Here is a 26,357-nt window from a genome sequence, read left to right as displayed (position 1 = left end):
TGCATCTACAGTTGAGCCTAGACACTGTTAGCTCTGCCCACATTGTATAGGAACCTTGTTGTGCAAATGATCATGCTGTCTTCAGAAAAAGCACCATTTGCCTAGCGAAGCTTGACCTATGTGAATATGCATGGCACCACCTAACTTTGTGATGGCAGGTAAAAGAGGAGAGGATGTTTCCTAGCTTCATCCTCATTCTGGTAAAAATACTGCATGAGATGATGTGGGGTGCAGATGCTCAAGCCACGCCAATTGCATTATTTTCAACTGCTTGAATTTTCCAGGTCCCTTCCTTGAATTTATATATATAGAAAGCCCAGTTGCAAATACATATTTTGTAGAAATAATATATAACCACACATATAAACGAGACAACTGGGGGGCAGTCCTGCTCACTGCATACTTACTCAGAAAGAAATAGGACAGAAATTTAGTAGACAAGCAGCTATTTGGTAGTACTGCCTGCTCAGTATGTGGGAGCAACAGTGAGAAGTCATAAAGGAATGTGTTCACCACTCCTTCACCCAGAAGTAGTGCCTTAGCATTTAAAGGGAATTCTTTGCAGTAGTTTTAAATTATTCTCTTTCGTGACTTTCGTCCCACATTGCTATCTCCTCTTACCCATTCTTTCACTTTGGTTCTGGTTTTGTGGGGACTTGGCCTCTTGTCCTAGCCACACCAATGGTATGGCTCTGTCCTCAACTACTTGGTACATTGTAGCTATTTGTCAAAATGAGGAAAAGTTGTAAAACCATAAAATGACTTGGGTTTGAAAAATAGGAAAGATCTAGGAATTTAATCTATCCTCCTTAGCTCTTTCAAATGCACTAAAGCTTGGGTTAACAAGGAGGTTAACCTGCCATTTTCCTCAAATTCAAGGACATTCTTTTACATTTCACTTTCAGCTTTACTGCACAAAAGTCAACTACTTTGCTGTAACTACAAAATATCAGCTAAGGGTTAATGACATTCTGTGGGAAATCAGGAAGTGTAAGGACTTCAAATATTAGCAAAATTCAGATATAGCATGGAAAGGATGTAATTCGCTGAGTAAAGCTACACTTAAACCTCAGGTATGACTTAGATGTGGAAAATCCACAAGGTACTCTACAATTTTCTCCTGACAAGTAGAATTTTTCGATCTAGTTTTCTATACGGTTTATCTACTTTTTCCAAAGAAAGACTTTGAAGAGTTTGGTAGGTGTGGATATACTATGCTGGAATGAAAACAAAATACATTGCACCAGTTAGTGGCACCATTAAATCAATGGTAATAAATACGAGTGAATTTTTCATCAAATAAATCAGCCAAATTCCAGAGTGGTGCATGTTAACCAGAATAACAAAAAAGATTATCTTAAGGAATGCTCAACAGGAAAAAAAAATAATTGCTCTAATACAAGATGCTATTAATTAAAAACTGTTCCTAGCTGTTTAACCATAGTCCTCCTTTCCATCTATTCTTACGGGTATTTTTGTTAGGACAGAGTGTATGAAATCATACAGGAAGAAGTGCTACTTTAATAAGGCCAACTTTTAATATTTCATGTACTGTTTTGGGGAAAAATGTATCTATTACACTAAAATGCAGTTTTATCCTTTGACTAAATGGTTAGAACTAAAAGAAGCATAAATAGTGTATATGTATAAATATATTGGGACAACTAATGTGAGCTGGGGTTCATTGTAAGGTTTCATTTGAAGCCAAGATTACTATTAAAAAAAAAAAAAGTTTTCTTTTCACATCTTTGCTGCATTTTAGTCCACATGCAACCTCCCAAATATTAATACAGAAAAACCTGAAGCACTGAAAATCCTGGTGCCTTTCAGAGTAACACTCATGTAGTTAGGATGAAGCCAATATACTGCTACAAAATATTTAGCCAATTTTATTTAAATCTGTACATTGTTGTTATCAACTTTTTATTATACTGAAGAACCCAGGTGGAACTGCAGGTGGAGCTGGCTCTATGTGGAAGAGTGTCTTTTTGTTTGTTTGCTTCAAGTGATAAGCATGGGTGGAAGGACTACTGAGTGTCTGCCTGCGCTAAGGTCTTGAATGTTATACTGAGACTGCTTTTCTTTTTTTTTTTTAAAGGCAACTTAAACTTTTGCTTTCTTATAAATGGAAACAAATATAGTATATGAGACTTTATGTATGTAGCTTGCACTGTAAGATCTGGAGAGACCTGATGTGTTGTTTGTGGTTAGGGATGTTTTGTAACTATTCTTCTAAATAGACATACTTTGTCATATAATAAATTACAGTTCTTATTCTGCAGATTTTTCAAATTTTTACCATGGGACTTGGTGTCAGCGAAACTACATACTAAAACCATTAACAAAAAAATAGAAAGGAACTGTAGACAGAAACTGTTTCATCATATGTACACATGTACTAACTATTCCAAGCTTAAGTTTCCCAAGAAATTAAGGTCAGCTGTAAAGTTTTGGTCACGGGGTTACTTCAATCCAAATGCATTATCCAGACAGCTGTAGTTTATCTTATTATGCTTTGCTATCATCTTCTTTTGACTGGATGATGTCATTAGCAACTTTGATTTCTATGGTTTCTGGATTTAAAGCTTCTTTCCCGTTTTCCTCCTTTAGTGGCAGCTTCCTATCAGAAGAAAAGAGGAATCATGGTAACACATAATCTGGAATTTAAGTCTACAACATATCTATCATTTATACAGTCCACAGTGTTTCTAAAAAAATAATTTATTGAAAATAATGTATAATTATTTTATCATGAGCACTGAGGTTCTTTGCTTTTAAAGAAATTCATATTAAATCTTTCCATTTCTATAATGGCAGAAAAAGCTAAATCTGACATGGTAAGAACATTGCTGCTGATCAAAACACAGTTTCTTCGACAAGACAAAAGAAACAATAAATGCCAAATAACCTGACCCAAGACAGTACAAAGATACATGTTCCCAAGGATGCCATGAAACACACAGTCGGGCCTTTTGCTGAATCTAGATTATACTCTTTTTTTTCTGTCTGTCTCTAAATGTAAAGTCAGTTGTATATGAAAGATATCTATCATTGGAGGTTATGCCAAGACATAGGTAAAGGAAAGAACTTCTTACAGCACAAGGAGGTAATGGAAATTATACTATTTAGAAACTTCTACAATGTATTTTTGCTAGATCACACAATCTAGCTGCATTAATATAGCTCTTTTAAGACTAACTCAGTGAAAACTCTGAAGAAATGGCACAATAAGAAGCTGACTACTTACATTCATCCCTGTAATAAAAACTGTCCTTATTTGATTGCAACAAGACCTTCAGATGATATTTTAATTTCAGAAAGAGTCTAAAGATTTCTTTGGCTTTTATAATCCTTAATTCCAATGACAAAAGAGCCCCCACCCTTACTTTACAGGAAAGACAAAACACTGATTTCATTAAAAAAGGTCTTGAAAATCATTGATTCTTTACTGCCAGTAGTTAGCTGTCAAAAATATAGCTGTCAAAAATATGTATAGTTTACTCAGATGTTCCTGTAATAATGTCTCCTGGGCATAATAGCTGTTAATTGTGATTCCAGTTCGGGTTTGTTTTCTAATTTTTAACTAGGGAATAGTATGCATATGCCTTTTTTATTCATGATAACTGTTAAATGTTTCAGTAAACTTCCACTGTGATTGCTTTGATGTCACAAAGAGCAATATACTGTTCAAAACCTGTCTGAGGAATCCCTTTGGAATGTCTTGCAGTAACAGTGTTTAATAACAACAAATAAAACAAAGCAATACCCAAATTCCCAGTCTTATGAAATTTAGGCTGTTTGAAATGAACTAAGAATTAATGGCATGGAAATTTAAATCTGTTGGTTTTGGAGAAGTGGATTAAGAGCATGTTACAAATAATTTTAAATTATTTGAAACAGGAAGATTTGCTAGAACCCTGTTGAAGAATACTAGATATTACTGAAATCCATGTTCATGCTAACAGTGTGATACAATGGCCTTGCTTTCAATGCAGGTAAGGAAAAAAAAAGGGGGGGAAAAAAAGAGCTACAAACATATAAAATTTTACAATTTCTCCTCATGAAAAACTCCATCCACCATTTTTTGACCTTATTGTCTTTAAAAATTTGTGGGATTTTTTGGATATGATGGGAAGTTATCAGTTCAGTTATCGTTAGATATTGTCATTTTTGACTATAACAACATTTTTGTTGTTTTGGCATTTTCCTCTCCATTTCTTTCAAATATTAATTCATATTTAATCTCTATTAACAGACTCAATGATTTTCATCTTTTAATTAACTAGATCAAGTTTAAATGTTTTAATTACACTGATTTTTCTACACCTAATTTTTCTTTAGCTACACCTATTTGAAATATTTTTTTTTTTCAGCTGGGCAGACTAATTCTTTAAAATCTTAAAACATTTCATGATAAAAGCTTTTTGAAAAATAAAAAAAGTCTGGAGAACTCTAAAAGGTTCTTTTGCTTTAATCAGATAGTGGCTATTATCAATCATTAATAATATTGACTTCCTCTAGCGCTGCATGTGACCTGACTGCAATAGTCTGCTGATATTACCTATAGAAAACTTTAACTAGACTATTACTTTCCTATTTTATAGGAAAATGTCTCCTAGCCATTTTGATACTGGAATTCACCCAGCTTCGTTAATACTAAGAAAAATTCCACCAATGCTGGAAACACAATAACATCAGACTAGGAATGTAATTATAGTATCACATTGCATGTGGTATTTTAATCATATTACAGAAATATAATATGAAATGCACAGCTTAAATTGATTTCCTGCCAGCGTTATTAAAACTTGTTGACTTCCAGGTAAAAGTGCTTTGTAGCTTTGTGCTCATCTGTCACACATGGATCCCAAACCTGGCTTTGACAAGAATCATCTGAGTTAAGGTAAAACGTAGAGTGCTGAATAATATGCTGAGCAATATAATGAAAATATTGTAAGAGGAAGTCATCTCTTTATTGTTTCCCACAAATGCTTAAATTGCATTTAAAGTTCTGAGTATAATTTGGAATGATTCAAAATAATTCAATGAAGTATTCAAAATATTTAATTTAAATTGAAGGCTTATCCTGCATACCTTTAAGACAGCCAGAATTAGTCAGAATGAATCCCACCTTGTATGAACACTGCCTGCCTGGAATGTCCTTGAAACTCTTCCTTCCTGCAAGCTAAGCTCTTCCCTTCAAGATCCCCGCTGGTCATCCTTGCCCTGCCCAGCGTGTGCCTTTCTGGCTGATAGCACCTGTTGTTGACAATGTGTTTTTGTGTTATTCCTACCGAGAGACTTGCTTCTACCCTATTGCATCCTCCTTTCCTGTAGTGGCATCTCACTCGTACTTTATATTGCTTCTCTGTTTCATCTCTTATGACTTGTGTCTGAGCAGAAGGACTTTCTGTGTTGCCCTAGTATCAGCATCCCTTCAGATGTCCTGACTGCATGATGTTCTATTCATCTTTGGTTTCCTAACTGACACTGACCAGAACCTTTAGCTGACCTCCATCCAAGTGTACCCTGGACTGCTGCGTTTTGCCATTGCTTTTGGGAGAAGAAATTGCCAAGAAGAAAACTGTCATCATTATTAATATCTCTCAGCAGTCCTATTCTCCCAAGGACATAATACCCATCAAACTCCTTATCAGTTGTTCCTATGATTTAGTTATTTTTTCGTGCCACCAGTGACTGATTCTTTCCCTCTCCCCTAAGATAATAAAACTTTTTTGATCTTAACTTTCTCATATTTCACTCCTGTCAGATGTTCTAATGACTGGGACAAGCAGGAAGAACTGAACTTAATCTTTCCTTGTACCATGTCCCTTGCGCAATGCATATCATTTGTATTTGCAAGATCTAGTGCTAGAAATACATCTTGAAATGTGGCCTTGGTGCCTTACCCACTAACATGTGCAAGGCCCGCTGGACTTGTACAATGTTTGCAACTACATTCCCTTGACTTCTTAGATAACTGTGGGTTCTCTACAGTGCTCCTCAGTATAAATTCTAATATAAAGAGCAAACATATCACTAATCATTCAACAAATTCCATAATTATTTAATTAACACAAGTTTGAAGTCTTCAGGCATATGTTCTTTAAAGAAGCCCACAGCTTAATGTGCAGTTACTTAACACCACCACCACCTCACCAACCTATTTACTGCAAATGCCAATGGCAGCAAATAACACAGGCTTTTTTCTTATTAAAGGTTCTGGCATTTGCAGTTCTAGGTAATGGCAAGGAAGACAATTTTCTTGTATTTTCAGAAAGAGAAAAATACTTTTATAAGAACATCCTGTCCTTTTAAAAAACAACTGTGATTCCATCAAATAATCAACAAGTGAGTTTCGACATTTACTAGAGAAATGTCTTCATAGCCCTGACAGCTTTAAGATCTCATAAGGTATGAGATTTTCACAACACATGAAAAGCTTTGGGCTAAAACCAAAGAAACTTGGAAATTTCTTTAATAATTTCAAATCAATCAACTTTTGAGGCTCAGAAATGAAACTCTTGAGCAATCAGTTCATGTCCTTTCATACCACTAGATAGGGTCTCAATAGAAGGAATGGTACTGTCAACACCTTTGTTGAAATAATTTCTTTTCAAACTAAATTTTCAGAATAAAAAAAAAGAGCACATCAGAAGGTCTCATTGTGATAGTAAGCTTAGCAAAATACCAGCTTCCTCGTGCCCTATCACAAATGGTACTTTGTCCTCCACACATGTTTCGAAAAGTGCCGTTCAGGTACAACCACCAGCCACTCAATTTAATCTGTTCCAGGAGCTGCAGTGGCAAAACAGAGAGGTCCTGACCGCCAGCGCCTGGGATCCCCGAGCTCAAGGCTGGTCCCCATGATTCAGGAGGCAGCCAGAGCCTGCGAACCCGAGGCGGGAACCGCTGCAGCTTCTGTGCTGAGAATGGCTTGCAGGGATGGGATGGGGGGATGTGGCTGCCCTTCAGCACTGTTAGTCCAATTACACCACGTAGACTTAAACACTGAGCTAAGCTCTCAGTTATGCGAGTGAAATCAGGAAGGGCCCATCCCGTGAGGAGCTGGGTTTCTGGAGCATGGGATCACTGTGTTCTACATACCGGGGGGGTGTGGGGACCTGTGTGTGACCCAGCCTAAGGCCACTTCTGGGAGTCAGCTTATTCCCACAGAGCGGTTAATAACTGCTGGGTGGACCTTGGGTACGTCGTAAAGATCAGCTGCACCTGACTAAAAAAATCCTTGTCCTCCTGTTCAGCCACCGCCGCAGTGTTAGAAGACTGGGGGGGGGGGGCAGTGGGGGCGGTGGGGTGACCGCAGGTGCCAGGGCTGTGAGAAGCGGGCAGGGCTGTGACCGGCCTCTGTCAGCCATGGTCCCCCGCCGGGTTTGGAGGTTAACTGGGAGCAGCGGGGAAAGCTTCAGAGCTGACTGAGAGCCAGAGAGGGCACGCAGGGCCCTGACCTCACCTTCCAGCCCCCAAATGCAGTGGGCAGAGGCGGGGCAGCAGCAGGGTGCAGGTCCATGTCCCACCAGTGCCAGGGCTGGGCGCGGGCTGCCGACGAGGCTGGAGCTGATGTGGGGCTCATGGACCCTGGTCAGGGGATGGGTTGCCTGGGAAGGGCAGGGCAGGGCTGCCTGTGCCCCCTGGCCCTGACATGAGGTCTGTTTTGACCAAGAGCACAGGAGGAGCCCCTCGGGAGTCAGGGCAGCAGGGAGGGCCGGCAAATTTCCCTGGATACTCGCTAACCTCCAAACAGGTGGTGCTGTAAAGACATGCTGCAGGATTGCCACTATTGCAGTGCTGCCATCCAAGGGCTGCATAATGCCCAGATGTGGTTGTACTCTGGGTCACAGAAAGACAAGAAAAATGTCTAGTGATAACCTCGCTAGACCTCACTGTTGTATGTGAGGTACCATGATTTAGATTGATTATTGTAAAATAAAAAATCCCACTTGTACACTGCATTGCCGCAGCACACCATTCTGGTGATGCTGTGTATCTCCCTCGCAGAGCACAGCAAGCCCAGTCCATCCTCGCAGCCAGGAGGAGCTTATGTGAAACTCTGGGGAATGTCAGAATACTTACTCTGGCTCTGTGAGAGGAGTTGTCTCATTTGGCTCATTTACTGGACTCCCATCTTCATGATTGGTAATTCTTTCATCCTCTGTTCTCATTTCCACTATTGGTTCTTTTGATCCATCTTTCCTAAAAATCATTAAAAGCGTCTTAGTCTCATATCATCATATTAACCACATACATTGCACATAACTAATTACCAAGATCCCTTCTCTCAAAAGTCGGCAAAGAAAAGGCAGAACTAATTATCAGCGACTAACACCACCGAGATGCATTTAACAGCGTGTTCCCAATTCCTTGAAGTCTTCAAAGCATCCTGTATCCATGGTTACTTACCTAACTCTGCAAACATTATGGATTAGCATCTCAAAAGAGCTTTTTGTTTATGACTAAATAATAAGACGATGGCCTCTTCATGGGAATAGCTGTAAACTTTCCTAAGCTAGTATAACAAATATAGGACTTGATGCTTAGTTATACTCGAACTTTTCCGGCAGTGTATATAGCCTTTGTTTTAGTATACATACTGCAGAAGTGTACTTTAGTCTCCTGAGGCTGTGACAATCCCAGCTGCCAGAACAGGGTAAAAAGCCCTTGTGTGATAAGAATCTAGCCCCTTCTGCTCACACTGGTAGAAGAAACTTTGTTTCTATGTAATATTTCCCTAATTTCAGGAACAAATACTAGTCTCTCATATGTAAGTAAATGAATAACCTTTGTGCCAATTGGACAATGAATTGTAAGGAAGATGGAGCAGTGAGTATTGTCATTATGCTTTTGTTGATAATCATAGAATGATAGAATGAATCATAGAATAGTTTGGGTTGGAAGGGACTTTTAAAGGTCACCTAGTACAACCCCCTATCTTCATGCTCAGAGACCCATCCAACCTGACCTTGAATGTTTCCAGGGATGTGGCATCTAGCACCTCTCTGGGCAACCTGTTCCAGTGTTTCCCCACCCTCATCATAAAACATTTCTTCCTTATGTCCAATCTAAATCTAACCTCTTTCAGTTAAAAATCATTTTCCCTTGTATCGCTACAGGCCCTACTAAAAAGTCTGTCCCCATCTTTCTTATAAGCCCCCTTTAAGTACTGAAAGGCCACAGTAAGGTCTCCCTGGAGCCTTTTCCACTCCAGGCTGAACAACCCCAACTCTCTCAGCCTGGCCTCATAGGAGAGGTGCTCCAGCCCTCTGATCAGCTTCGTGGCCCTCCTCTGGACTTGCTCCAACAGCTCCATGTCTCTCCTGTACTGGGGACCCCAGAGCTGGACGCAGTACTCCAGGTGGGGTCTCACGAGAGCAGATTAGAGGGTCAGAATCACCTCCCTTGACCTGCTGGTCACACCTCTTTTATTGTAGCCCAGAATATGGTTGCCTTTCTGGGCTACAAGAGCACATTGCCAGTTCATGTCTGGCTTTTCATCCACCAGTACCCCCAAGTCCCTCTCCACAGGGCTGTTCTCAATACTATGGCCATGATATGGAAATAGCTGCTTACTGCTACAGAAGTATTAACAATATTAGTACTAATTAACTTGCATAAAATTTTACTCTCAAAAGGCAGATCAAAGGATACCCAAGATATATCTGATATTTAAAAAATAAAACCTCTTTCTGTGTAAATATTTTATCTCTATTCCTGTCATCAGATCAAGAATTGTATCCTGGAACTTTATCAGCTGCAGTCTGGAAACACAGGGTAACTGAGTTACAGATGAACAATTAGTTTTGTATTTAACAGACTATTTCCTGGACCTGTGAAGATGTAGAGAGCAGTCAGACTGCTATGTGCCATAGCAAAGACCTACTTAAACCCTTGTCTAATTCATATCTCATATTGTTCCTGAGAAGATAATTGTTAAACTACAATAATCGATCTGTCCAGGAAGTACCTGGAAAACTCTACCATCCTCTGGTAGGTATGCTCAAGGAAAAATCTTTGTATATTAATAAGAGATAAATATGTAGCCAAGAAGTTGACTAAGGAAGAATTAATGGGTAGAAATCTAAAAGATTCTGGTTATTTTTTTTAAAAAACCTACATGTGCTTATTCACCTCTGGAAGTGAAATTCTACTTTAAGATACACAAATGGATACAATGCTCATTTCTGTAGATGATGCACATATCTCATGGCTACCTCCTATCCGTGAAAAGACAAGACAGTAAAAGAGAGAATGGCAAGTTCTTCTTGGTTTGTCTGTACATCTACAGTCTTATGGATAAACACACCTTATTGCATAACCAAAGCCTAAAAAAGACACTATTCATGAACAGCTTTCACATAGGATTAAGGAATTGATCTGTACATAAAGTACAAACTGCGTAGCAATTAAAAATTCCACAGAAGGGAAAGTAATTTGTAGGAAACACATTATGTCAGTTCTGTTCCAGGTGGCTGTGTGTATAATACATGCATTGTATCATCTACATTCATTGCATGTGGAACATGATTAATGACCATATATATCCTACAATCAAAATGTAACAAAGAACCATGCCATAAACCCACTCAAAAATCCAGAATGCGAACTGACATATTTTAAACAGAGAAATGTCAGTGTCTTTTAGGGAATGGCAGTTGGCATGAAATAAATTCAAATTTTGACTCTTCAAGTCTGTCTTAAAATTTTAGCCTGACAGTTTATTTATGCAGAGAACAGGCTAAAATAAGAACAGTCCTAAATATTTTAAGATCTGACTGACTGAAGATCACCCCAACAAGAACAGAAATATAATTAAATAAGATACTTGTTCCTGCAAAATAAGTGTCATGGAGGAATTAATATTAAGTGACGAGCTTTATGCTTTCCTGCGATAGCATGGAATGGCATTTGGGTATGAGATGTTAATAGCAAGGTATAAACTACTACGAAGCAACATTTGCAACTTCAGCTCCCTAAGGTCTTCCCATTCAGGAGGGTCTGTATACCAATGTGTACTCGGTCACTTCCTGAATGGGAAATTAAAGCATAAACTGAAGTGCTGTGCTCAATAGGAAAGGACAGCTCAGTCAGAGCCAGAAGCTTCACATCTTGATTCTATTGACCTGGACACACTGCCTCCACATGATAGAAAGAATGCTGTTATTCTTTCTCTTACTGTAAGCTGTGGAGAATTAGGAAATAGCTGGTTTATGGCATGACTTCTATCAGAAGCATTATTTGATGTAAAGACTGTGTGTCTGCTTATGATTGGTTTTATTTTACAGAGCTGTTCAAAAAAGGGTTGAGAACCCAACCAAGAAATGTAATCAGTTACCTAAGAAAGACAGCCTCTGAATTCCAATAGCCAGAACTAAAACCAAAAAAGAGACACTTACACCTCTACTACTGACAATGAAAAAGCCCAAAACAGCTATGAATAATGAGGGCTACAAAATCTGATTTGCTCTACGGGCTTTCGGGGAAGGATGGGATCTGGGAAGCTGCAGGAGAATGAAATGCAAGGCCCAACTACTGGGACAGCTACAACACACAGTAAGTGTTAATTAAACCACAGAAAGACAGCATTGTCACAGATATTACAGTGTATACATAAGAAGTCTATCAGATGAAAATAATAAGGAAAAGATGCATTTTTTAGTTAAAAAAAGGAACTGCCTAAAATGAGGGACCGTAAGTAATCCTCTCTCCAGCTTACCATTTGAAAATCCTGTAAACGTTGGGTATTTAAAGCACTATTATTTTATGCAATATGTACTTGAACTATTTTGCCAGAGATCTCACTATCCACTCATATCATTTAAGGAAACATATTTGCACGTAAATGATCAGTTCATTTGCATTTGTCTGATGAAGTAGCCACTATACAAGGGTATCTGAGAGAATCAGGATTGTTTTTTCCCCACTTATGCTTAGCAATCATTAATCGTTGCTATGAAGAACAATCACGCTAACCAGCATCTCACCCACATCCAACTCAGCACTCTTATTTTTAAGAATCAACAATACTTTTTATTCCTAAAGTCTATGGGCAAGAAACGAGATTTTCCATCAAGTCCTGTAGCTGAGAAAAAAATTCTTTCACGGATTTTTCCAGAATACCATGTCCTTTACTTCCCAATTTACTGCCACTGCCACAATCATATGCTGAGGTTTTGGGTATTAGCAGCTCAAAGATGGATTAGTAGAAATGGAGTTACAATGATCTGTTACCTGTTCCTCATGAACCACAGATGTGTCTACAACTATTGCTGAATTACGATTGATTTCCTTTGTGTCAAGCTGCAGAAAGAGGACTTCTTAAAGTGAGGTATAGCAAATGCCTTTTTTTCTGTTCATTTTTCTTTTAAGGTACCATTTGACCATAAACAATTCTATACATTTCAGGGGAACACTTTTCCAAGTAATAGAAACATTTTATTAATTCCTTTTGCCACACCACAGAATGGCTATAAAGTTAAAAAAATTGGACAGACAACTTTTTCTTTTAATAACATTTCCAAAATAGATGATTAATACTCACAAGTAAGCAGCCTTTCCTTCTTCCAGTTCTTTACTTTTTCCACTCGAACCACTCTTTTTGCCACAGATCCTCCTGGTGATGCACATTAGCAATCCACATTGTCGTACAAAGAAGCAGCTAACATCAGTCACAACCAGGATTAACAAAAGGGCTGCCACGCCCAGGCCAATGACAGCACCAAGTCCAAGACCATTAAAAAGAGTGTCTTGAAAGAAAGAAAATTAAAATATATTAATAAAATTAATCCCAAATAACAGTATTTTCTAAAGTTTTTAAGCTGTAGGCCAGGAAGCTAAAGGATGTTTAAAAATGAACCATTCAGAAATTAATGGAAATAAACAGTCCTGAAGATTAAGCATATCTACAACTTGATTAAAAAAAATCACAAAAAAAAACCCCTTTTCTATATATTTTCCCATAGCCAAAATTCCAATATAGTCACAGAGCATAAATTGCATTATTTAATAAGAAATAACATCACATCTTAACATTCCAAGACTGAGAGTATCAGTATGCAGCCTAAGAAAAACATTTTAAGTGTTCAGCATAGTAACAGTTGCTGTAAGATGTCATTTTTCCACATTTCAAAAATAATTAATTAGCAGTGGTGCTAAGCAGAATTACTGAAAGGTTTAAGAGAGTGCTAAAACAGTATTTATTCTTCTAAAGGTCATTTTTTGAATTCAAGTAGAATGAAAAATTCTTCAAAGAAGTTAATTCAAGCAATTTACTTTGCAAACACTTGCACACACTTACTCTTAAATAAATTAGTATGAGGAAAACTATACATATTATTAAATCATTATAGGGTTAGGACCTCATTTTGTATAGTCTTGTACCTTGAAAATACATTCATAGACTTCTAAATAAACGTATTCCACACTTGATCTTGCTTTCTGTATTTGTATTATGAAAGCTGATGCTTAGCTAATTTTACTTCATTACAAATCTCAGAAAAATGTTTTAACTCAGTTGACATTTCCATAATAGACAAAAATGTTTCAGATGGTTTTGAGTACTGTGATTCTGAGAAGAACAAAAAATACTGTGTTTCTGAACTTAGATGACCCTTATAAAGGAGAGGACTTGTATTTGATCGATAAGCTAGGGGAAAAAAAAGCGCCACCTCAGTAATGGTTCCTGCACCCAGCTAGTTCCAGGTGTCCGTCCAGCTCAGAAATTGGCCTGTGACAATTGCCTGGCGTGATGCTATGTCCTGAGCAAACTCCGCAGGGGAGTGGAGCTGGGTTTTTTCACGTTGGCGTTGCACATCAGTATCGCGTACTTAGTGTTACCATGCCTTGGAGTGATGCATGAGTCAGTCGGCAGCGCAGTGGTACGTTTCCACTGTATCTACGCCTGGTGCCAAAACAAGAGCTAGATTTTTCTGACAGTAGATTGCTTGAATACTGTCATAGCAGACACCAAACTTAATATGATATAATGCAATATAAAAGTTTTAATGGGGCTACTACTATCATGTTCTTTCTCTTCCACCTCCATGACAGATGACTGTTTTCAGATTAAGAATGCCATTTAAGCTTTCATATTTCTGCTTAACTAATTTTAAAGAAAATATCTATTTACTTTTTCAAATATAATTTGAAAATTATTTCCTTGAGGACTTCTAAATCAATACATACTAACAGAAATACATGCTTTGTTAGTCTATGTGATAGAACTCTTAAATGGAAAATAAAAACTTTTTTAAAAGAAAGGGAACAATTTACTTCTTATGCAATCAATTTCATTGCCTATTGTACGGGTTGTTTTATCATAGAACTGCTCTTCAAAATATGATTATGTAATAAGCCAGAATTCAATGTATATATTTACATGGATGGATAGGCAGATAAACAGACAGATATTACTTCAAAGTTATTTTGCTTTCTCCAGAAAGACTTAAAAAATACTATATCAATAACAAAAATAATGGCACAGCAATGAAATTACGCATCATTTATGCATTGCCCCATCAGCAATGTTGGAAGTTGACATTTCACATGAGTTAATTTTCTTTCCTTTTAACTTAATCATTCCTAGTTAAATATTGCAAGTATAATTTCCAATACATCTTCCAAAACTTACTTTATCCATACATCCACCTATCTATTTGATGACTGCCTTTCTAAACTTCAGTCACTTGTGTTTATCAATCTGAATTGTCAGGAAGATATAAATAGATATTTAATTCCAGTTTGCTGAAAAGTACATATGTTTCAACAGATATAATACCAGTACCTATGGAGTCCAGTTCTAGAGACCTCATACAGCAAAGTTTTCCTCTCGATACCTTCTTAACCACTAAATAGAAGTGTGGAGGAGAAAAAATAGGGGGGTTAAATCCATATTTTTGGAGAGATTTGGGATTATTTTGTCACTGTTGACATTTTTGGACTTTTTTTTTTTTCTTTTTTTAATGCAGTGTCTACCATGGGGAGATGATATGTTTTTTTACTGATATAAACAGCATTTCTGGTGCCACTGGAACATTGTGATGTGGCAAGCTTCCCACTCCAAATGATTCAGTGCCAGAAAAGCCTACACAATATTTTCACTGGCAAGTGAAGGAAATGTTTATAGTAATGATATTACTCCTTTGCACAATGATATTCGTACTTGTTTGCCATAGTTGTGGGGAAGACTTTGTTTTTCATTTTTAATCTTCTTGGTATTGGTGAGACATCTGAGACCTAAGTATTTGACTATTACATATTTTTCTGTTTATGATTGATAACTTCCTTTTCATTCAGCATTCCCCATCCTTACTACTACCCTACTTTTCCCAAGTCCTATTTTGCCTACTTGCAACCCATTTATTCATACAGGTTTCTGTTTCATGACATTTCAAAGCCTGATTTCTTACGACTGACAATACTTTTCCAAAGTCTCTCTCCTTTACCTCCCACACCCCAAAGAGTGACAGGAACGTGGCCCCATCCTGCGGCGGGGCGAGGAGCACGGCTGACGTCAGCCTTCGTGCCTGTCTTAGGCTCTTTATGCACTTTCTTCTGAAGGCAGGCAGAAATCGGACTGTCTTGTTTTAAAAGTATCTGTGTTATGATTTATTTTCAATATTATATACAATTGATTTTTTAAAAGTTAATCTTTGGCTTCATTCCATTCTTTCTTAAATTACTGGGACTTTGTACCAGTCTATCTGCTCGCGCAGAAGTCAGTTGTAAAACTAATGCCAATTGCTATTAAAGCAGACTTAGGCCTGTCCTGAGTGCTTTCAAAAATCAGATCCCAGGTATTTTGATATCTATGGTATCAAAACAATGTGAAATTTTGTGTTAATATCTTATGACATCAACAGAAGTACTAATTCTGTGACTAAATGAAAGGTTAATGTCATACTACGTATAGCCTTTCAACCAAATTTGAAAAACACCTTTGTTATCAAAAACCTCTGCCCTAAATTAAATTCGGATTAGCTTTACTGTTACAATTTTTAAACAATACAAAAAATACATTATAAGCAGCAATGATTTTAAATGTTTTTTTTTTACAGTGTTCCAGTATGTACCAAATGGACTCAAAATACTAGTTCCGCTTTGTGCTCTACAACAATAAAGTATTTATATATTATATAACTTCTTTTTCTAGTTGAAAACACACTTAATTTCAATAATAAAAATTCAATATTACTGTGAGAGAATCAGTTCCTAACAATTTTGTGAAAAGGTTTATTGTATACCTGTCTTAGTAATCTAATCATAGTTGAGCCTTTTAAAACACTGCGAGAAAAAAAAAAAGTGTAAATTCCATAGTTCTGAATGAGTTTTAATTATAACTTGTCAAAAATATGCTAAATTTAAAATAATATGCTTTTTGTTATATAGAATGTGGCATAAATAATATAATACACCTTGCCATGATATTGAAGGAAACTGCTGACTTTAAACAAAGTCACTTCATTCATGCACTTGTTCAAATAAGTGCTTATGGAAATAAGATTACAAAACTTTCAGAAATGCAATAAAAAAAATTTAAGCAAGTTTCTGTAAATCTCATGGAAAGTACTGGTAATTTTCAAGTTCTCACTCATTCAATAAGTTGTATTTCTGACTTCTAATAAAATAATTTAACATTTTTGCACAAATCATGATTTTAGTAAGGGGAAAGAGCAATTAAGAGCTTTCACAAGTAAAACAGAATTTCCCAGTGAAGAGAACTAACTGGAAAGATAAATTTTCTGGACCCTCAAATGTAAATTCAGTGTGAATTCCTTTGAGGGGTCTGTATCAGCTAGTCCAAAGGGAAGTAAGTTTAAAGAGAGAGCCAGCGTCTACATATATACACAGAGTGTACAGGTACACTTTGTACATGGAAAACTAAAGCTATTGCTTCTGCACAAAGAGACAGGTACTTAATATGCAACATTAATATATTCAGACTGACATTACATGTATGTATGTCCTTCGATGTGACAGAGTTTCTCTGTACTCTTACTGAATCACATTGTATATATTCAATTGTGGGTACAATAAAATAATAATTGCAAGTGTTATAATAAGTACTCTGTTTGAGCAGGGGGTTTGGACCTCCAGATGTCACTTCCAACCTCAACCATTCAGGGATTCTGAGTTTTGTCGAAAAGCAAAAGGAAGTTAGCATCTTTTTGTGCCTTTCTTCCCTTCCTCTCCTCCTTAGCAGGCATGAGTTAAAGGAAAGATGAAAGATAGATAATTCTACATAGCTCTTAACCTTTTACAGTCATGTAAATTTTTAAGGGAGAAAGAAATAACATAAAATACTTTCCTATGCTCGTAGGGTAGCACCTGGTAGCTATATTTGAATGGGTGTGAATGAATGTGCAGGGATATTATATATGTTCATCCTTTCTTTCAAGTCAGTCTGAAACTAAGGTAGGAACTGCTCTCGAGCTGAAGTAGTTGAAAATTATGAGCTAGAGGAGGAATTTGAAAATGCTGCACTGGGTAATGGCAGAAAAAAAAAGCATGCTCTTGTTTATCATCTTCGTGAACTTCCCTGTTGTATTGACTCTTATAAAGCCTGTCCAACCCTGATGGTTATTTCTGCACTGCCTATCAACCTTGACTTTGATTTTATATCTGATCTGGACCTTTTCTTAGAATCAAAGGCTTACAAGATTTATATACTTACTCAAAACCTCTAAAAAGATAGAAAACATAGGTCTTGAAAATTAGTATCCATTGAGGAGCAGCCAAACAATCATAATGTAGGACTAAAACATTAAATAGCTACATAAGGATTCTCTACTAGTTAATACTATAAGGGTGGAAGGCCAAGACCATTGCTAGAAAAAGCACTGCCAAGCTCAAGATCTGGAGAGGGGAAAAACAAAAGAATACACATCCAAACAAACAGCACATCATGAGAAAAACAACAACATCATCAAAAGGATTTACTAGAAATGCTATAGAATTCCAGACAGGTAACATATATCTCTAACATAGGTGCACAGCAGATACAAAAAACCGTATAAATACTATGAGGTGTGTGCTGGAGGCAGGGTATTGCAAATACCCAAAGGATGGTTCTTCATTTCAATCATTGCAATTACTCATTTGTTTCCAGATGCTTTAAAATGCTTCCTTTTTTTCCCCTTTTGTTTCTTTTTTTGTTTTGTTTTTTTTTTTTTTTCTTTCTCTTTGGGGATATAAATACATTCAAATTTGTACATAATAAGTGGAAAGAATTTCTGAATTGATAGGAGCTAAAAAAGAGTCATTCCTCTTTTAAAAATAATTATGGCTGATATTTATATTTCACTGTCTTTTAATGCTTTGCATTTTCTTGTAGTGAAAATGGGTATATCTAAATTGTGGGACTTGCATAACTTCGCTCACTGCCTGTAAAAACATCTTTCGCCTTCATTTTCCAGCAGGAAATGTCCAAGAGGGGTTTAAATGGAGCTGTTGTGTGCTCCAGCGCCTTGGGTGCGGGTGATCAGTACGCAAGGACTGTGTGGCACCCAGCACATCTCACAAGTTATGGGTACCCAGAATGAGCTCTATCTTGGGTAGCATGTGAAGGTAGCATGTACCCAGCTTTTTTAGTGAGAATGGTAATATTGTGGAAGACTATATTAATTAGAAGAGGAACCATTTCTGAGCTTCGTACAAGAGTGTCCCATTACTACGCACTCCTGTGCCTTACCCAGATAAAAATCATGGGAGACAAAAAGGAGCAAACAAGAAGTAATTCCCTCCCCTGCCCTCCCCCCCAAACAAGCTCCAATAATTTGGCTGCTATAGCCACAGCTGCATGAACTGCTTTTAGCCATTTAAAACAATAAAACTTGGCTTTTGAAACAGGTAAGTGCCCAGCAGCTACGTGTCTACCTTCAAATGAAATAAAAAAATCAATACAGTTGCAGCATCAACTTTTTTAAAAAAAAATATTATGATTCTGTGCAAACATTTCCTGGGGAATGTATGATGCAAAAGAGACCATGAGAGTACATAATATTCTTTTCTATCCCATTCCTTAATACAAAAAGATGCTAACAAGGCTATAATCGACATTAATTTTAATGCTTTTTTTTCCTGAGTGATTTTCCCTATAATTTCTGCTAGGACTGATACTGCTGAAGGGCAGTGTACAAGCACATGAGAATATGTGCTCTGTACTGCACAACTGAGTAATATGTTCTGACAGATATGCTTGACACACAGCTTTGAAAAATAAGGGAAACAGTGTTATTGATCCTGATGTAACTAACTAACTAAAGAGAAGGCTTCCTCTAACTTTCTTCTTCCTGTAAATGACATGCCTTCATCATCTACCATCTCTAATGAAATCTAAGCCCGATTACAGTGGAGTTTCAGTGGTTTCACTGGCAGCAAGAGGAGCCATAAAGAAGAGGCTGTACAGTGCAGAGGAGGAGGGACGGGCATTCACGGTCAAGGGAGTCTGTGGTGCCACCAGGATTACCAATTACAAGAGATGTGAGCTACTGAAATGAGCATGTCTAAAACGGCATCTGTCAGAAATGTTATGCTTTACTGATACTTATCTGAGTGAGGGAGTACTTCTTTATTATGGTAGAAATCCTCTTGCCAACAAGTTTTCTGAAATAATTACTTTTTTCCTCTACATTTTACAGGAAAATTTCTTTTACTGTGACTCTTTCTGGGTACTGAGTAAGTAGGACCTGAGTTCTCATTTACTCCAATTGCCTTTTACACCATTTTTCATAAGAAGGTGTCTTAAACCAGATGTAAATAAAATAGCTAAAGAAAACAAATGTTGTAAATAGCAACTCAAGTGTCAACAATGTCTTGTCTGTGTCTGCTGAGGGACAGGAAGGGAAAGGAAAGAAGGCAGTGTTAACTAGAAAAAGTGTCCTGGAATTCCAATGTCTGAACGTCCAATATTCTTTGGAGTTGTGGCTTATTATTTTTTAAGCAAAGTTTTAAAAATTAGTCCTGACATCACCAAACTATCTCCAAGCAGCCTCAGAAGCATATCTAATGTCCCTAAAGAGTTATCAGGTAGCTACAGCCTCTTATGTATTTACTCAGTCACCTTAGTAAAGAGTATTTTTTTTACATTGCCCGCTTCTATGGGAAGCCCCGGAGAAAACTGCATGGAATTCCTCATTTTTCCTGTGGGAGCAGCATCCACACAAGGCCAAGAGAGGAAATACACTTCCAGGACAAGCTGCTTCACACTTCAGCCAGCTGATCAATACACTTTTCCTGGTATTTCTGAGGCAGAAAGTGGGGGAAAACCCCCAACACTTGGCACGTGTTGGAAAGCAATGCTTTTTGCTTTCGACAAGGCAGAGCTAATGGGGAGGGCGGAGAGACTCCAGCACTGAGGGAGGAGAGGCTGCACAACCGCGGCAGCTTTGTGGAGTTTGTGCCATCAGGTCTGCGCCCGGGTTTTAGGCGGCCTTGGGGAAATGACTAAAGCTTCTGTGTCCCAGGATCCTCCATTCAAACTGATGGCAGATTTACTGAACATGTCTCTCAGAGGAATTTCTAAGAACCTGTGCAGATTAATTAAGATTGACATGGGTATTGAAAACATACACTTATGTGTCATTTCAGTACTGCTACTACATAAAAGGTTAAATTATTTTAATTGTGTTATTTGGGAGAATTCAAAATCACACTGTGCACATACCAGAGAGACCTGAGAGGTTTTTGCATCTTTATACCGGATGACAGCTGCAACCAGAGTACTGTAGTCAGGAGACCTGAAAGCAAGTCCAACTATGTTGGGATTGTATTTGCATTGATAAAATATTTCAGGTTTGACAGCACTTCCTTTTCGCTCTTTAAAACATACATAAATGCAAACACAACAATTCTGAGAAGTATTACTTGGAATAGTGTTTTAAATGTGTAATTATTTTATAGGATTAGCTACAAAAAGAGAATAATATTACGAGTACTGCCAGTATATGGTACATATTTTGACTTGAAATAATTACACTGGCACAACTGCAAGTGTCAGCAAGGTTGTACTTGGTGTGAAAGTGTTGTGTACCAATATAGTTTCTCCCAGTATAAAACATCTGCCTTTTGGGATACAACTGTTTCAAGCAGGCATTAAATCAGTATGGATCAAATGCTCAGGCGTTGTGTTTATACAGACATTTCACATACTTGCTCCATTAGTGGAGTAGCATGGCAGCCACCTAATATGAACCAAACTAAAAATCGGGGAATATTAATTCTAATTATTTTTGTTTGCTTGTTTTTTATATTTACTATTGGATAAAACTCTGACGTAACCATTGAAACAAAAATCTTTAGACAATGTTAAAAAATCTCTTCAATTACAAAAGACATAATGTAGATAATACAAGAAAAACAGTGTTTATCAGTAATAAAGAAAATACAGATAGAAATGCTTTAAGTCAGTTTTCTTTATTACAAAAATGAAGACAGAAGTTGCATTAACTAAAATGAACTTTGAACAGCAGATGAAAGACACACAAAGTTACATACATTTCTTGACATTGTGTTCGGAAAGATGCTGAGGGACATTACATTTACACTATGCACACATTCTTAAGGGAGAAAGCAGAGATGACAGCAAGTACCGCATGCATGAAAGAAATCAGTGGAGCAAAATGGTAGTGAAACATGAACAAGATGAAAAAAAAATGCTGTTGTTTCACAAATTAAAATAAACTAATTTAAATCCAATTTTTTTTCTTGCCTTTCACACTGTTTTTGAAAACAGAAACTTACAGAAACTGCAGTGCTTGCAATATTTTTCACATAAGTAGGTTTTAGTACATTGTATATATCTTTAAATGTAATTCTGTTGGAAATATACACTCAGTAAGATTTACTTTGCTTGTATTATAGCTCATTTAACATGTATTATAATTAAAATTAGATGAAAATAACATATTCACTGGAAATTCACATATTCACTGGAAATTGCCTCTACAAAAATATTAAACATGTAAAATAAATATTCAGAACTATTAATAAGAATATCATACAATGTAATGGGACTATGGTGGCAAGAATTACTACTACAGTTTCTCAGAACTTTAGACCATATAAAAATGAACAAAAATGGATATTCCTATGTCAGTTCCTTGATCTAGTTCTCATAAAACATCTAAACTTAACACAGCTCTCAAGCAAACAGCTTCCATAAAGCTACTGTTTCTAAACAGGCAAAGTTGGTAGATTCTCTACACTTGATACTTGACACCATTGGCCTTATTAGGATGTTGTCATTGGCATTACAAGGAATAGGATTTTTCCTGTGCGTTTCCATTAGTTATACATTAAGCCTGATAAATATGTACCAACGGAAAACTGAAGATTCCTTATATGCCTGGAGAAATGGGATGGATGAAGTACAATGTGATAAGCTCAAATGAGCTCTAGATGTAGCAAAGATTTCAGTAATATCATTATAGACCTCATTTGTCTTGATATTGTTTAAACTACTTCCTAAAAGTAAGAGATTTTTGCTTTTCTCCTAAAAATCCTGACAAAAAAAAAAAAAAAAGAGCAATTAGAAATCAACATACTGGAAAATGGGTAGAAGATTGGGCACTATTAGCGTAATCACAAATTGTATACAAGTGTCCAATACCTCTTTTAAAAAAATATAATTGTTTTGTTAGGCTTAATTAGTTAACTTTGCATTTGCATATGCATGTGAATGGAGCTATCAAATTGAGTGAATGAGGTTTGCATGCTGGAAAGATAATATGTGGTTAGTCCCAGGTATCTAACTTATTGGTCATATGGTTACTTATTTAATTAACCATGACATCTGTTTACCTTTTAAATATATATTTTTCATAGACCCATCATATTTTTTTTACATCAGCGCTTGGCCTTATACTTCCATCACATAATTAAATGGAATGTTATTTTGTTTCTTGGTAATAGTATGTTTTGTACAGCTCATGAAACCGTGCAGACATATTTTATTTCCAATGTATGCAGTAAATGTGTCTTTTTCTGGGCAATATTTTTCCTATTTAGCTAGACAGCAATTTATATTCTAATAACCCTACTGTAATAAATGATCACATTTGAAGTTGTATTATGTAAATACTTTGATTCATGAATAATTGGTAAATGTTAGGAACTTGTCAAAACTCTGGAAACAAGAAAGACAACAACTAAAATCTGATTAGGAAAGAAGCCAGCCTTAGTCTCAAAAGGTTGCAAATCAAAACATTTAAAAAATACCGTTCCTTAGAGATATACTGCTATATCACACAATAATCATTATCCTTTTTAAGTTTCTGTGCCATCAATTTGGATTTAAGGCAAAAGTTCAGTGTAGAATATTTTAGGACTTCATTCTTACAGACAGTTGAATATTAGCATTTCAAAATATGTGACAATGTTGAAAAAATGGTAACATTTTACACTGTCAATCATAAGACCTAAAATCCCTTTTACAATTACTACATTTAGAGGAGCAAATTTACTTATCTAACATTTAAGTACTAATGACAGCAGAATATTAAATTCAATTTGTGAAGACATATTTATCATTTTAATACAGTTTAAACTACAATTTTAAAGCTGTTCAGTCTATACCTACCAATTATAATTTAATTTGCAAATGTCTCTCTTCACTTTTTCCTCATTCTTGTCTGTAGGAAGACAAGATTTTAAAATGTTCTGTATCTTCCTACAGATTGTACAAAATATTGTAAAATAATCTTGTTCTCGTTGTTTTTAAACATAGAATTATGAAGCTTTCTTAAAGAGAAATACAAACACAACTGTATTAGTTATTCATCTCGGGAGATATATGACAACCCAAGGACATTATTCTCTTCCTCTTTTCTTTCTCATTACAGAGGTTTTGGGACACTGCCCAGAACTGCCTGGCTCTGCTATCACGAAATCCCTATAATATTGGCTTAACTCATCATCAGGGATGATCCTTAGGGCCAAAAGAAAAGGATCATATTCAAACTACCTGATAACCTCAAAATGCATAATGCAGAAGAATGTAATTGGAGCAGACCTAAAATTTCTCTCATTTAACAGGGGAAACTCATGTAGATTCCAGCTGAAGCTACTACTATCAATTGGAAAAAAGATAAGTGATCCAAATTTCTCTCTTTATCCCACTGGCATTGTGACACTGAGCATAAGAGTCAACTTGTCATTTATAATGTATATTTAGCTTCTGAAATGTCTCAAGGCTTTTCATTAGTTCTTTCACATTATGTTTGGAGAGTTCACAGTTGATCACTCTCTGTGCCCTAATTCCTATATTGTCCTCATATGTACCTATCTGCAATGTTAAAATTCCTTGCTAAGATAATAAATTTATAACTGGTAAAGAGTACTTCAAATGTTTAACCAGAGTAGGAAAATTATTTCAAAATTTTCATTTTTCTACTTTTATACATACTTGTAGTAGTCTCCTGTCTTGCTTTATTAAAAAATTAAGAACAGAGATGAGTACATGACAGGTAAAATATGTAATAAAATGTTTAGTAGAACAGCTTTAAGGTTTCAAATTTAGGAAATTAAGAAAATGCTGCAAAAGAAAGAAATACCAGACTTGGAGTGTCTGCACAACCTTAATGAGAGTCTATTTCACCTTTCATTCTATAAGACCATCTAATTTTTACTCAAGGCCTTTTAAATCCAGTGGCAGGTACTCACTAGTTGTAATTGTATCTGCAGTTTGGTTCTCTTTATTATTCAGAACAGCACTCTATCTCTATTGTGTCCACAAGAGAAAATTTTGTTTCCTTGTATGCATCCAGTCCCTATTTTACGATGGGATCAGAATGCAGAAGGGATGTGACTGCAGACAACAGCCTCTCGAAAGAATTTGCCAGTCCCCTGGTCCAACAAGGAGCCCTGGTGTTTGTGCACCACTGTGCCCCTGCAAACTGAGAAAGAGCTCCTGGGAGCATATCGTGGTGTCTTGTGCTGAAGCACACTCAGTGGAGATCAAACAATTCGCTATTGACCAGTTGTAAACTGAGATTTTCAGAGGTTTCTAATGAGGCCAGACTTGGGCAGGGTTTTTTTTTCCCTTCCCCTTGGGAATACAAGCAAAATCTACCTACTACATAGTTGCCAAATGTCAGCTCTCTGATTTTAAGTAGAGATGTACTTGCAGGGTTTGTTTGGTTTTTTATTACCACAGGGGAAAAAGTGCCAATAATGACAACAACAAACAATTTCACTATCTGCATTTTAGAAATGGTTAGAAAAAAAATAAAGCCTCTTGCAAAAGTTCCTGCCCGAGGTGATTCTTCCCCTAAAAAAAAATATTTGTGTAAGCAATAGCACTTGTCAGTTATACTCAATTGAAAATGTGTTCTCACACCTGAAAGTTTTTGATAAGTTATGTGTAGTTAGCAGTTCCAAATCCTCTTTATCACAGTTAAAAAGTTTCATTTCAAAAGATACTTTAATGTTAAGATCCCCATCCTTCATTAATTATTGTCTGTAAGTTCAATAAGCACTTAAGCATTAAGCAAATTTTTTTTTTTTTTAAAATAAGAATAACACTTATAAAACTAAACAACAAAGTCAATGCATATATTCACATTGTTTGTGCATGGAAAAGCAGGCTTTGACCCAAATGACTCTGACTGGGAACCCAAAGTTTCAACTGTTAAAAAATTGGAATAGAAATTCTATTTCTTCACCATACTATGCCAGGCACATGTCAATGTAATTCAGTTCAAATTAATGACACAGCATAAGGTTAAAATGATAGAGCATAGTGGCAAGGGCCGTGGATGAAATAGTGGCCCCACTTAACACAGTGAGAGATTTTCTACAGGTCACAATGAAGCTAACATTTTTAGAATGGCATTTGCTTGAATTCCAGCTATTTCATTATACTAAATATGTAAATGTTTTACAAAAGTATTTCTGTCAGTAAATTAAGTCTTCAGATTTACATGTATGCATTCTGAAGACATCTTACTTGTGACACCAGACAGTTCTCTATAATTATTGTTATTTGTTTTAGATGAGAAGAGGTTTTATTAATAATGTTTTAAAGACTTCCAAGAATAAATTGAAACTGGCAAAACTGACCATAATCACTATTTCTAATAAATAAGAATATTTACACTGGTGAAGATACATAAAAACTTAAATTTAACCAAATAATTTCAAAATTATAATATAATGGTATTAAAACCCAAAAGAAATTAACTATAAGGGGGGGAGGGGAAATCAACATATACTGTTAATTATCTTTGTTATGTTTAGTAACAATTTGAAGGGAAATATCTTAAAACAAATATTTAATTCTGCCTTAGCTCTAAACTGCATTGATTTCTTGTGTTAGTATGTATACAACAGAGGAATGAACTATACACTTA

The 26,357-nt window shown here is 36.3% G+C and overlaps 1 protein-coding gene across 1 annotated transcript in view; it reads right to left on the bottom strand.

Moving 5' to 3' along the window:
• Positions 1 to 1,920: 1,920 nt before the first annotated feature.
• The window catches only part of NCAM2 (neural cell adhesion molecule 2), a 326,924-nt gene continuing 302,487 nt past the window's right edge, over positions 1,921 to 26,357 (bottom strand). Inside the window, exons 16-18 of the mRNA XM_075769966.1 lie at positions 12,554 to 12,758; positions 8,092 to 8,211; positions 1,921 to 2,620 (exon numbers count right to left, since the gene is read on the bottom strand). Coding sequence (XP_075626081.1) covers positions 2,509 to 2,620; positions 8,092 to 8,211; positions 12,554 to 12,758 — 437 coding nt within the window. The 3' untranslated portion in view covers positions 1,921 to 2,508. The remainder of the gene's footprint in view (positions 2,621 to 8,091; positions 8,212 to 12,553; positions 12,759 to 26,357) is intronic.

Source organism: Balearica regulorum, chromosome 1 (genome assembly GCF_011004875.1).
Source record: "Balearica regulorum gibbericeps isolate bBalReg1 chromosome 1, bBalReg1.pri, whole genome shotgun sequence".
In the NCBI taxonomy this organism is placed as follows: Eukaryota; Metazoa; Chordata; class Aves; order Gruiformes; family Gruidae; genus Balearica; species Balearica regulorum.
Note: the sequence above shows the minus strand (reverse complement) of the source record. Positions and strands in the feature narration are given on the sequence as shown.